The sequence below is a fragment of the Micrasema longulum genome, unplaced genomic scaffold (assembly GCF_059751315.1).
Source record: "Micrasema longulum isolate JH-2025_06_02 unplaced genomic scaffold, ASM5975131v1 h1tg001693l, whole genome shotgun sequence".
NCBI lineage: Eukaryota > Metazoa > Arthropoda > Insecta > Trichoptera > Brachycentridae > Micrasema > Micrasema longulum.
This window is the reverse complement of record NW_028278871.1, coordinates 61,739-76,168: the sequence shown is the minus strand read 5'-3', so window position 1 is coordinate 76,168 and position 14,430 is coordinate 61,739. Positions and strand designations below refer to the sequence as shown.

Here is a 14,430-nt window from a genome sequence, read left to right as displayed (position 1 = left end):
ACGTTAGAGTTGGACAAATTGATCAATGTAAATTGATCGAATAAAAAAATAATTTATTTGATTTAAGTATAAATGTCTTATTTTTTGGTGAATAATTGTGTTAAACACACTATAATAGGCTTGTTTTTGCATTTTTTATATCAATTTTCGGGAACAGAGTTTCATGATTGCATGAAAAGCTGATAAAATCGATTTGATCAGTGATCAGTGATCAGTAATTTCCCATCAATAATGAAATTAATTTGACAGCTGTCATTCTAATCAAGCTATATTTTAAGGACTATAGTAGTCTGTTCTTGCCACGTTAAGTGTTAGTCCAAATTTTATTATATTATAAGTATATACATTTATTCTATTCTTCAATTTTAATTGAATTATTTTTCTCTATTTTCCTTAAATATTTTAAACGTTTTTTTAAGAGTTTTTCTTTTCTATTTTCCTAATAATATTTTTTTATTTTTCAAAGCATCAAAAACAAAATAGTACATGTTAATTATTTTCTTAATTAAAACTAATGTCTGAGCAACTATTATTTAATATATTTTAATATCGGGAAAAAAATTGTTTTTATACTTTGTTTTCATTTTGTAATGTATTAATATTGTAAAAATGTGTGTATTTTATTGAATAAAGATTGAAAAAAATATTTAAAAATTCATATAAAGGCGGGACAAACCGTTCAGATTGAGAACTTTACAAGTACATGGTAGTGTACTTGTAATGCAAAAAAAAGCAAGCAAGCTGTGTGTGTAGTAGATAAAGTAATTGTTATCTTCTTTACTAAACTATTATATTATATTTTTATATTATTGTTAAAATATCTGGTAAATAAAATTTATCCGAATGATATGCAAATTTGATGATCATTTTCACACTCATAAACGTTATTTAATTTAAAATGTCTGTTTAAATACAGATTTAAGTATTTTATTTCTTTAATAAATTACAATGAACGTGCAACGAGAATTTTCACAAACAAACATGAAACATTTTGTCAATTTTGACAAAAACACGACACTATTTTATAGTTTTTAAATTTGCTTTAAAAACGGACTCACTTAGTAAAGTTTTTTCCAACTGTTTCATTGAATACGATATGTTAGAGATTTTTTGGTCGGGTTAATAAATAACCGCCTTCAATTGGCCTTGTGACGACACTGACTATCGTTCATAGGATGACCAGCAATAAAGATTAATTTACCTATTTATATGTGTAATGCACGTATAACACGGATCTGCGAACTGATAAACAATTATAAATAAAATATATAAATATAAAATATATAAAATAAAATAATAAAATATATAAATAAAAATAAATGCACTGCAGCCTTTTACAACAATAATTCCTTAGCTAATTTGTTGGTAAATAATAAAGACAAAAAAGTTAATTTTTTCAACTCAGGAACTAACCTTCTTATTTTTATTTATATCCCTACAGAGATGAGGTAGAATTTTTTTCAATTCAAGATTCAGGATTATGGATATTCGAGCGTTTACAGGGCTTATGACCTGTCATTGGCTGGGTTAAGTGGCCACTTTATGTAGGTACTACAACATTCCCCATTACGCTTATTTACACGAACCAAAAAATGTTATAAAAAATCTGGTAAAAATATAAGTAAAAATAAATTGCAGAGTCATCTGCAGGCGTTTACTTGTACTTAATTTAACTCGGCTGATGAGTCTTAACTACATAAAATAAAGTAATCTGCTAATTAAATACTTAACTTCAATATCAATGCATAGATGGCGCTTCCAACTCGCTTGTGGATGGGTTCTTGATTCGTAGCATATATACAAAAACCAAAAATGTTACCTGGTGTGGATATTCGCTAAATAAGCGTAATGGGGAATGTTGTAGTACCTACATAAAGTGGCCACTTAACCCAGCCAACGACAGGTCATAAGCCCTGTAAAAGCTCGAATATCCATAATCCTGAACCTTGAAATTGAAAAAATTCTACCTCATCACTGTAGGGATATAAATAAAAATATATACCTACTCCCGTCTTGGGAGAAAATCCAGATTTGTGTGCAGGTACACGAACCAAAAAATGTTAAAAAAACTTACCTTCTTAATTGTAACAACTGTAAAAATACACGCTACGTAGGCCAAACGGGTAGAGCCTTTAAAACACGCATAAAAGAGCACATACAATCATGGTCTAATAATTCAGAGAATTCAAATTTTGCCAATCAATTAATAGAAAATAAACATTCCTTTGAATTAAAAAATAATGTAAAAATAATTCATATTGCACCTAAAGGCCATAAACTTGACAAATTAGTAATTCTCGAAATTAATAGATTGAAAAATAAACCCGGCGTAGAATTACTTAATGAACAGATAACACGCGTGCATTCCCCATTACTTTACCCATTGTAATATAATTTTACTAATGACTTTTTACCCTTTGTTTTTCAAAAATCATTATTTACAAAACCACACTCACGAAGGATGGGACACTAAAAATAAAATAAAATACTTACTCATTAAAATAGCATTATATCAACTCATTAGTTAACCCAAAGAAAATTTGTTGATAATGATCCTTAAGATAAAAGTAACTTTATTTAATTTACTTACATATAACTTTGAATTATCTATCCTTACCTCTGTTTTGTATAAATACATTTAACTCTTTAATAAAGATACCAGTCTCGAAGATGTCGCGAAAGCGATGAAACCACATTGGTCAAAAATATATTCGTTTATTTCTGATTTTATTTATCTTGGTATAATATATTTTTACGACGTCCACATATACAGGATGTTAGGCAGACGGTTGTCCAAACGGGACAGGCGGCCAGTAGCTCAATCACAAATAACTTTCGACGCGCTTAACTCTTAAAAGACTGTGGTAAATAATCCCTTTACGCGCGGTGATGTAACATCGTATTACCACTAGTAAAAGCCGGAATATTGTAAAGTTCAGACATTTGCAAATAAAAACAAATAGACATACCTGTTTATTAATTCCTATTCCATCATTTATGCGAAAAAACATATAAATAAAGAAATAAAATCACAAATACACCGCTCATGTTACGCGCGTGCGTTCCCCGTCAGCGTCATCAACCGACTGAAGACTGAATCTGTTTTAGACAACACCCGCCGCAGAACGGCGTCTCTGTCTTGTAATGATTTCTATCTTCGTACTCTCTATTGTATCTGTAAAGATGTGTTGCTGAATTAGCGGTCATTTTTCGCGTAGCAAGGATAAATATTTTTTGTATTAACGTTTGGCATAGTTAAGCATTTTTTTTCCAAATCGGGTGTGAAAATGTCCATTTGAAGATTACAAAAAATACGAATTCATCATTTAAAAAAATAAGAGAGATATATCAAGTCTTGTGTCATATGTCGACTGGTGTGACATCACAGCCACACTAGAGTTAAAAACATGCTTAGCATTTGAGCGATCACAATGAACAATAATGAAAATCCACCTGGTCCATGAAGAAGCAAAAAAAAAAAAAATGAAGATTTTACATTATTTTTTTTACATTTTTACATTTTTTTTTTTTTTTTAACAGGCCAGGAGGCCTAATTACAGTGGTGAATTACATCACAGAGCACCCAGGCTGGAGAAAAATCACATTTTTTTAATTTGTGTGTTCTCACCGGGAATCGAACCCGGAACCTTCCGTGCGTGAGTCAAGCCTCTTGACCACTACACCACGGAGGCCGCCAGGCGTTTTCAGGCGTTGCCTAGTCTAGTATGTAGGTGAAATAATTCAATTGGATGAATCTAACCCGCATAAATAAAGGATTCAGCTCTTTAACTTTACATACATAAACAGATTAAAGAATTGAAGGAATATAGATGTTCAAATCTAGGCAGAATGGTGAATGTTACACAGTGTGTAAAGTGGCCACTTAAACCAGCCATTGACAGGGCATAAGCCCTGTAGATGCCTAGACTTCTATATTACCCTTTCTTAAATGTTCTTCATCTCTGTTGTAATATGTTAATATAAACAGCTCCCCGGGGAGTTGAATCCAGTTCTTGTCTACAAAAATTTGGACAAACTCAAAATATTGACCATAGAAATTGTAATTAAATTTTCACTTTTTCGTATTAAATACTCCTTACTATTTTGCAAATGCAATATATTGTATTATTTTTTATAGTAAACTCCGATTTTTCGCCAATGAACTGTATTTATTTACTAGGAAAACAAAAAACAAACTGACACGAGCGTTGACTTAGAGATTACACACGCGTTGACTTATGACTGCGATAACTTTATCATGTTCAATATTGTTCATTGTGATCGCTCAAATGCTTAGCATGTTTTTAAGCGCGTCGATAGTTATTTGTGATTGAGCTACAGGGCTGTCAATTATCAATTTAATTATTTTAAATAAGAATAATAAATAAGCTATAACTCTACGATCAGATAATTCAAGTAATCTCATTTCATTTCTAAGGAAATCATAATTTAAGGATTCTACGGGTATTTTCAATATATAATTTATAAAACGCAATAATTTATTTTGTACCTTTTGATAGCGTGTGAATGAATTTCATAGTAGCGGAGACCAAACCGTAGAGTTGTATTCAAGTCTACTCCTTACTAATGAGCAGTACCAGTAAATACATTTTTGAAATTTGACGCTACTCTCAAAATAAATCCAAGCATCTAATATACCTAATAGGGTATTTTCACGTTTTTTTTTATTTTGCAAAAAAAAAAAAAAAATTACGATGGTAACTGTACAGTTTTTATTTTTTTATGTCCACGCGTTAATTTTTCAGAGCGGTTTTAAAACTATACTTTGAATTGGCGCCAAAACGACCGTTCGGATGCCGTATGGGCTTGTGACGTCACGCGTTACGAATTTGACTGACCGTTCAAACAAATTCATACGAATTTGTAGAGCCTACGTGTTGTTTTTGTTATAATCGGTTGTTTTACACTGTTTTAACTAATTAACGCGCATAAAATGTCTTTAGTTATAAGATACAAGTACTGTTTAGTTCCGATGTGCACAAACACTACGGTGAAGACGCAAAATAAAGCTTTTTTGGCCATTCCTAGTACCTAATGAAAAAATGCAGAAAAAATGCTTGAACGCATTTGAACGTTATGAAACGAGATGTTAAAAAAAACAAACCACTATTCTTTTTTCCGTAGGTCTTGTTCAGTACAAAATACTATATTTTATGATGTAGACTGTAGACTATAAACATTTACTAACAGTAGGTACTGAAATTAGCACTTATAAAGCTTGACAGGTACTACAATACTAAAATAGTTTATTCTTTGAACGTTATTGCTTATATTTGTATTATATTTCTGTACTTATGTTACTTAGTTTAATTTGTGGATCTGTTGGTTTTCTATATGAATAAAAAATAAAATTACTAAAAAATTGCTGTATGAAAACCTACCATATTTATTTGTGAAATTTATTGCATTTACAAAATGGCAACTGACCTTGAGATGCTGGACAGTCTTCACACTTACAGGAATCTATTATTTCCTAGACTTCATCGCAAATCAACGTCACCGAGTACGCTTTGGTTCTAACGTTATGTTCTGCTGGGGTGACTCGACCTTTTACCATTCAAATATCACCCGTCCGTTTTACTTGAATGTAATCTATGGCATTGTCTCCGTAATTTACCCTAGCTGATATATTAATAAGTAAATCCCATTTAATAAAAAAAGGCATTAACACGCACTCGAGCAACAGAGGTGTTTACAAGCAATGGTATTTTATGGATTATGTTGTGTCAAAGTCACGTTACTTACCTTTTGCATTAAATGTACGCGAAACAATATATTTATAGTACATGCAAATAATACAACTATTTAAATGATCTTTTTTAACTTACTGTGATGCGACTTGTGAAAACCCGTAATTGGCTTATTTGTTATTTGTTTTGTTATATAAATATGAGATAATTAAAGCTGTTGGTTATCCAAATAAATAAAATTAAATGTGGCATTTTATCGACCGCCTAGCTGCCCATACCACGACATTACAGTTGTTGTCGCGAGACTGTGTCTCTCACGCTGTGTTAACTAATAATGACGCCTGATTTTGCAACATTCTCTGTAACATAATATCAGAAACCCGTTTCAAACGAATCCAATTGATAAAGTGTGTCAATATAGTTTATTTATTTATTTATATATCAACGGTTCAAAGAACCTTTTTCAACAAAAAGTTTTACAGAAATAATCTCAGCAGTGAACAATTCATTATGTAATAATTAATATGAAATATAACTATGTAATTTATTAACATACTACAACAGAGATGAAGAACATTTAAGAAAAGGTAATATATAAGTCTAGGCATCTACAGGGCTGATGACCTGTCAATGGCTGGTTTAAGTGGCCACTTTACACACTGTGTAACATTCACCATTCTGCCTATATTTGAACATCTATATTCATTCAATTCTTTCATCTGTTGATGTTTGTGAAGTTAAAGAGCTGAAACCTTTATTTATGCGGGTGAGATTCATCTAATTGAATTAATTCACCTACATACTAGGCAACGCCTGAGAATGTTATTTTTTCAATTTCTATACTTCTTCATGGACCAGGTAATTTATCAACAATATTTTGAGTTTGTCCAAATTTTTGTAGACTAGGACTGGATTCAACTCCCTGGGGAGCTGTTTATATTAACATATTACAACAGAGATGAAGAACATTTAATTATAATAATATTACCTTTTCTTCAATGTTCTTCATCTCTGTTGTAATATATGTAATTTAACTGAATAATTCAAACTAAACAAATTAGTTAAAGTAAAAATTTTTTTTTTTAAATGCAAAAAAGTAAATAAGAAACATTTCTAAGATGACAAATAAAAGATAACAATTAACATATATTACAACAGAGATGAAGAACATTTAAGAAAAGGTCATATAGAAGTCTAGGCATCTACAGGGCTTATGTCCTGTCAATGGCTGGTTTAAGTGGCCACTTTCATTGGCAGCCAATGACAGGTCAGAAGCCCTGTAAATGCCTAGAATTTCATATTCCCTACTTTAAGGTATTCTCCATCCCTGTTGTGATTTGTTAATCTTAATGGCTGCCGAGGGGGTGAAATCCAGTCTTTTGTCTACAATCATTTGGACAAACTCAAATATTGTTTTAAAAGAAAAGTTAAACAGTTTACTTCATGGTTTATATAAATATTAATACTAAACAATAATAAATTTAAAAAAACAATTATACACACAAGAGTAAACTATAAAAACAAAAGTGAAAAACTATAGTCCTTAAAATGTAACATGATTAGAATGACAGTTGTCAGAAAAAGTGACGACATAACTTTGTAGTAACGTCAAAGGAGTTATTTATATTGACACACGAAAAATCATTTGTATCTGGCGTGTTAATTTATCTTTTTATTAAATCAACATTAATATATAAAATCAGCTTTAAAACTAAAATAAACCTACAATGTTTGATTATGTCCAAATGCTTGCAGACTGGCTGGATTTCCTCCCTAGGGAGTTGTTCGTATTTAAATTTATTTCAACAGAGAGGGAAAAAGTTTTCGAGAAGGGAATATGGAAGTCTAGGCATTTACAGGGCTTATGACCTGTCATTGGCTGGTTTGAGAGGCCATTTTACACACTGTGTAACATTCACCAATGACAGGTCATAAGCCCTGTAAATGCCTAGACTTCCATATTCCCTTCTCGAAAACTTTTTCCCTCTCTGTTGAAATAAATTTAAATACGAACAACTCCCTAGGGAGGAAATCCAGCCAGTCTGCAAGCATTTGGACATAATCAAACATTGTTGAATTACTACCTGGTAAAAGAAGAAGTATAAAAATTGGAAAATTGTTTCCAGGCGTTGCCTAGTAGGTGATTTGGTTCAGCCGTATGAATCTCACCCATGTGATAAAGGTTTCAGCTCTTTTACTTCACAAAAGTCAACAGATGGAAGAGTTGAGGAAATGTGGATGTTCAAACATGGGCAGAATGGTGAATGTTACACAGTGTATAAAGTGGCCACTCAAACCAGCCAATGACAGGTCATAAGCCCTGTAAATGCCTAGACTTCCATATTCCCTTCTCGAAAACTTTTTCCCTCTCTGTTGAAATAAATTTAAAATAAACCTAATTATTAACGACGTTCTCACATTTTGCAAAAACGTTAGAGATGGGACACATTGATCAATGTAAATTGATCGAATAAAAACAATATTTGTTTGATGTTGTTCATGAAAAAAGTATAAATGTCTCATTTTTTGGTGAACAATTATGTTAAACACACCATAATAGGCTTGTTTTTTCGTTTTTTATATCAATTTTCGGAAAAAGAGTTTCATGATTGCATGAAATAACTAATAAAATCAATTGATCAGTGATCAGTAATTTCCCATCACCAATGAAATATGTTTGACAGCTGTCATTCTAATCCAGCCATATTTTAAGGACTATAATCATGATTTGAATTTGAATTTTTAATTCTTTTTCAAAACACAGGACTTGATCATCTGCGGCGTGGTATAAAATATAAAAACACATAATAAAGATATACTAATCATGACGTAATACAGAGTAATCAAATCATTGATTGGTAGGAGCTCGGTGTGGGAAAATGCTGTAGCGTTTACTCGGATAATCACACAATTAGTTATTATCTTAGACCTGCGCAGTGCGGTCAGCTTGCTAGCTTATTCGGTGCCTTAGTGCGCAGTTACATAAACAATCAACAAACGCAAGAAATACGCCGGTAAGTATTTGTACAGTCATCATAATCTCCACAGTCGCACCCGGTGATGCATAGGGCACTGCAGCGACACGGGTATTACGTCAGCGCAACGTAAATTTCATCATTTATTTCAATCTGCACGCGCGTGTATGTTTTTTAGATAAGGGAATCAATTAGCAATTTGAAAAATGATTTGACCGATAACACAAACAATTTTACCAAAGCTGCCCTGATTTTTTAGCTGGAATTACTACGGATTAAAATAAAATGAATTTACTTTACTTTCGTGATTTTTATGGCTAAAATATTTACGGATTTTAATAAAATAATGTTACTAATTGTATCGCGATTAGTTTAGCTTAGATAATAACGAATTAAAATTAAATAATATTACTAATTATGTCGTGATATTTATAGCGTAAATATTGACAGGTTTTAAAATTAATATTTCAAATAGTGTTATGATTTTTTTAGCTTAAATATTTGTGATTTTAATACAATAATGTTCCTAGTAGTGTCGTGATTTTTTAGCTTATATAATTACCCACTAAAAAAAACTAATAAGGTCGTGATTGTTTTAGCTTAAATAATTACGGATTAAAATAATTTTACTAATAGAGTCGTGACTTTTTTTGACTTCGATAATTACCGATTTAAATAAAATAGTTTTACTGAAAGTGTCGTCATTTTATTTGGCATAAATAACTACCGATTCAAATCAAATAATTTTACTAATGGTGTCGAGATTTTTTTAGCTTAATTAATTCATTACGGATTTAAATAAGTTCACTAATAGTGTCGTGACTTTTAAAACTTAGATAATTACCGATTTAAATAAAATAGTTTTACTGAAAGTGTCGTCATTTTATTTGGCATAAATAATTACCCATTCAAATCAAATAATTTTACTAATGGTGTCGAGATTTTTTTAGCTTAATCAATTCATTACGGATTTAAATAATTTTACTAATAGTGTAAATATACAGCTTAAATATTTATTGGTTTTAAAAAATATTTTTTCTAATAGTGTCACGATTTTTTTAGCTTAAATATTTATTAATTTTAATACAATAATATTCCTAATAGTGTCGTGATTTTTTAGCTTAGATGATTACCGATTCAAAAAATATAATTTACTAATGGGGTCGTGATTTTTTTTAGCTTAAAAAATTACGGATTAAAATAATTTTACTAATAGTGTCGTGACTTTTTTTAACTTCGATAATTACCGATTTAAATAAAATAGTTTTACTGAAAGTGTCGTCATTTTATTTGGCATAAATAATTACCCATTCAAATCAAATAATTTTACTAATGGTGTCGAAATTTTTTTAATTTAATTAATTCATTACGGATTTAAATAAGTTCACTAATAGTGTCGTGACTTTTAAAACTTAGATAATTACCGATTTAAATAAAATAGTTTTACTGAAAGTGTCGTCATTTTATTTGGCATAAATAATTACCGATTTAAATCAAATAATTTTACTTACAGTGTCGAGATTTTTTTAGCTTAATCAATCAATTACGGATTGAAATAATTTTGCTAATAGTGTCGTGATATTTATAGCTTAAATGTTTATTGGTTTTAAAAAATAATGTGTCTAATAGTGTCATGATTTTTTTAGCTTAAATATTTATTAATTTCATTACAATAATGTTATTTATTGTGTCGTGATTTTTTAGCTTAGATAATTACCGATTAATTTATTTTTTTTACTTATAGGGTCGTAATTATTCAAACTTAAATAATTACGGATTAAAATGATTTTAGCAACAGTGGCGTGACTTTTTTAACTTGGATAATTATCGATTCAAATAAAATAGTTTTACTGAAAGTATCGTCATTTTATTTGGCATAAATAATTACCCATTCAAATCAAATAATTTAACTAATGGTGTCGAAATTTTTTTAATTTAAATTATTCATTACGGATTTAAATAAGTTCACTAATAGTGTCGTGACTTTTAAAACTTAGATAATTACCGATTTAAATAAAATAGTTTTACTGAAAGTGTCGTCATTTTATTTGGCATAAATAATTACCGATTTAAATCAAATAATTTTACTTACAGTGTCGAGATTTTTTTAGCTTAATCAATCAATTACGGATTGAAATAATTTTGCTAATAGTGTCGTGATATTTATAGCTTAAATATTTATTGGTTTTAAAAAATAATGTGTCTAATAGTGTCATGATTTTTTTAGCTTAAATATTTATTAATTTAAATACAATAATATTCCTAATAGTGTCGTGATTTTTTAGCTTAGATGATTACCGATTCAAAAAATACAATTTACTAATGGGGTCGTGATTTTTTTAGCTTAAATAATTACGGATTAAAATAATTTTAGCAATAGTGCCGTGACTTTTTTAACTTGGATTATTACCGATTTAAATAAAAAAGTTTTACTGAAAGTGTCGTCATTTTATTTGGCATAAATAATTACCGATTCAAATCAAATAATTTTACTAATGGTGTCGAGATTTTTTCAGCTTAATTATTTCATTACGGATTTAAATAATTTTACTAATAGTGTAAATATACAGCTTAAATATTTATTGGTTTTAAAAAATATTTTTTCTAATAGTGTCACGATTTTTTTAGCTTAAATATTTATTAATTTTAATACAATAATATTCCTAATAGTGTCGTGATTTTTTAGCTTAGATGATTACCGATTCAAAAAATACAATTTACTAATGGGGTCGTGATTTTTTAATTTTTTAGCTTAAATAATTACGGATTAAAAAAAAGAATGTAAGTTTTTGTGTCGTGATTTGATTAGATTAGATAATGAGGGATTTAAATAAAATAATTTGACTTATTGTGTCGTGATATTTATTGCTTATAAAAAATAATGTTCCTAATAGTGTCGTGGTTTTTTTAGCCTTATTAATTAATTACGGATTCAAAGTTAAGTCTAGCGAGGGAATGTTTATCAGGGGTCCATAAAGCAGTATAGAAATTTTAAAAATAACATTTTCAGGCGTTGCCTAGTATGTAGGTGAAATAATTCAATTAGATGAATCTTACCCGCATAAATAAAGGTTTCAGATCTTTAATTTCAAAAACATCAACAGATGAAAGAATTGAAGAAATATAAATGTTAAAATATGGGCAGAATGGTGAATGTTACACAGTGTGTAAAGTGGCCACTTAAACCAGCCGTTGACAGGTCATAAGCCCTGTATTCTATATTACTATCTCTAAAATGTCCTTTTTGAATGTCAAACCACGATGTGTATGTCATGCTGCGCTGTCTTTACTTACTATGATATAATATGTTCCAGGCGATGTCTGTCGAGATTTGGGACATTATCCTGGTAGTGATAGGAGTAGTCACTGCTCTCTACCTGTATGGGAAACGGGAGGACACGTACTTCAAGAAAAAAGGAATCAAGAGCCTCCCCAATGCCTTTCCCTTGGTTGGGCATATGATGAAAATATTAATTAGGAAAGAGCACTTTAAAGACTTGATTCACAGAAGTTATAATGCTTTCCCAGAAGAAAGGTAATTATGATGTATTTTATGCTAAAATAAAACCCGATTATTCACAAGTCGTGTATGTATATCTAGAAACCAAAAATTAAGACTAGTCCAGAAGGAGCGTAGAGTCATATTTGAATACATCGGACTGTGTCCAAAAAACCTCCCACTTTGCCCCACTTTAGCCGCGCGCATGCGTGAAGTCGCCGCGTAATATTGCCAAATCACGAAAAATATAATGTAAGATATATAACATTTTTTGGTTCGTGTACCTGCACACAAATCTGGATTTTCTCCCAAGACGGGAGTAGGTATATATTTTTATTTATATCCCTACAGAGATGAGGTAGAATTTTTTTCAATTCAAGATTCAGGATTATGGATATTCGAGCGTTTACAGGGCTTATGACCTGTCATTGGCTGGGTTAAGTGGCCACTTTATGTAGGAATTACAACATTCCCCATTACGCTTATTTACACGAACCAAAAAATGTTATAAAAAATCTGGTAAAAATATAAGTAAAAATAAATTGCAGAGTCATCTGCAGGCGTTTACTAGTACTTAATTTAACTCGGCTGATGAGTCTTAACTACATAAAATAAAGTAATCTGCTAATTAAATACTGAACTTCAATATCAATGCATAGATGGCGCTTCCAACTCGCTTGTGGATGGGTTCTTGATTCGTAGCATGTATACAAAAACCAAAAATGTTACCTGGTGTGGATATTCGCTAAATAAGCGTAATGGGGAATGTTGTAGTACCTACATAAAGTGGCCACTTAACCCAGCCAATGACAGGTCATAAGCCCTGTAAACGCTCGAATATCCATAATCCTGAATCTTGAATTGAAAAAAATTCTACCTCATCTCTGTAGGGATATAAATAAAAAATAAAAAGTAAGATATATATTTTTAAAAAATCTGTTTTTCAATTTCTCTAAAATTTTATTGTACGCGTGGAAACATTGATTGACACAACAGAGTAGATAAGTAAAGGGTCATTTAATAAGAGTAAGCAATTTAATTAAATGAATTTTAAACATTAAAAATAAAACGAATTTTATTTTACATGACACGGATATTTTTATGTCATGTTAAATAATATTTGATGTTTTAAAGATAATGTCGGTCAAATGTCCACCACGGCGTTGTTTAATCCAAGAGGTCCAATTTTCATTAGTTCTCTCATTATTTATTTATTTATTATATATACGGCCTAAGTCAATTTACAAGAGTTACATGAAGAAACATAAATGCAAGAAACTGAACAAAAAGAACATAAAACTATTTAGCAAAGAACAAGGGCAAAATAATAATTGTATACAATATATTCAAAAAAACGAAAGACCTAAAAATTTGAGCTAAACCATGCCAATCCAACTTTTTCCCACACTGTTTAGTCGCGAAGAGATCTACGAAAAGCCGGAAGATCTATCCCCAAAAATTCCAAGTCGTGTGATGAATTGACTAATCTACACATTCTGGACATTGGGGCATAAAAACCAAAGTTGCTTTAGAAGATTTTACTATATGAGCAAAGCAGCGCAATTTTTTTACCATCCTGGCAACACTAACAAATGTCCATTTTGTTTTCTTTGACAATGCGACAGATGGAAAAAGAATATTTTTTTATGTAATGCATTTGCTACTTATACATGAAATGTGATCCCATGTTGTAAAAAAAAAGTGGCGACATAACTTTGTAGTAAGTTGTTTTTATAAATTTATTGATATTGTTTTAACTTTGCTGGAATTCCTCTCGTCCATGCGCTTTGTAGCTGCACGATGATTGGTTATCTAGCTTTCATATATCAACTTTAAAATACCTACATTTTGTGAACGGGGTCTAGAATTCCAATCATCTATGCGCTTAGTAGCTGCAAGGCGCGTTGTAATCTTACTCCTTTTAATTATTCATATTATTTTTTTTTAATACACTAAATTTATTTGTCAATTTTTAAAATGTGTAAATGGGGGCTAAATTTCTAACTGTCTATGCGCTCTGTAGCTGCAAGACGTCCTGTAATGTAGCTCCTATCTGCTATAATTTTTGATTGATCTTAATTGAAAACGAGGAACTAGAATCCCAACCGTCCATGCGCTCTGTAGCTGCAAGACGTACTGGGATATTTATTAATTGTACAGCGCCCTTGAGGTGATTTTCACAAAAATGGCGCTTTATAAATTATCCAACTATATATATATATATATATATATATATATATATATA

General features: G+C 30.4%; 2 protein-coding genes across 10 annotated transcripts in view; one reads left to right on the top strand and one right to left on the bottom strand.

Moving 5' to 3' along the window:
- The window catches only part of LOC148274300 (cytochrome P450 9e2-like), a 35,856-nt gene extending 29,806 nt beyond the window's left edge, over positions 1 to 6,050 (bottom strand). For 2 of the 8 annotated variants that reach the window (XM_088237314.1, XM_088237310.1), the window contains exons 1-2: positions 5,850 to 6,050; positions 2,970 to 3,175 (exon numbers count right to left, since the gene is read on the bottom strand). Coding sequence is in view for 2 of the 8 variants with exons in the window: in XM_088237310.1 (XP_088093436.1) it covers positions 2,970 to 3,011 (42 nt within the window). In the remaining 6 variants the exon portion in view is untranslated. The other 6 variants (XM_088237315.1, XM_088237312.1, XM_088237313.1 and 3 more) reach the window with 4 other exon arrangements.
- Positions 1 to 14,430, top strand: part of LOC148274299 (cytochrome P450 9e2-like) — a 48,007-nt gene that overhangs the window by 9,779 nt on the left and 23,798 nt on the right. The window contains exons 1-2 of one of the 2 annotated variants that reach the window (XM_088237319.1): positions 8,586 to 8,725; positions 12,001 to 12,221. In XM_088237319.1, the coding sequence (XP_088093445.1) occupies positions 12,004 to 12,221 (218 nt within the window). In that variant the 5' untranslated portion in view covers positions 8,586 to 8,725; positions 12,001 to 12,003. Of the gene's footprint in view, positions 1 to 8,585; positions 8,726 to 12,000; positions 12,222 to 14,430 lie in introns of those variants that run through there. The other variant, XM_088237320.1, reaches the window with a different exon arrangement.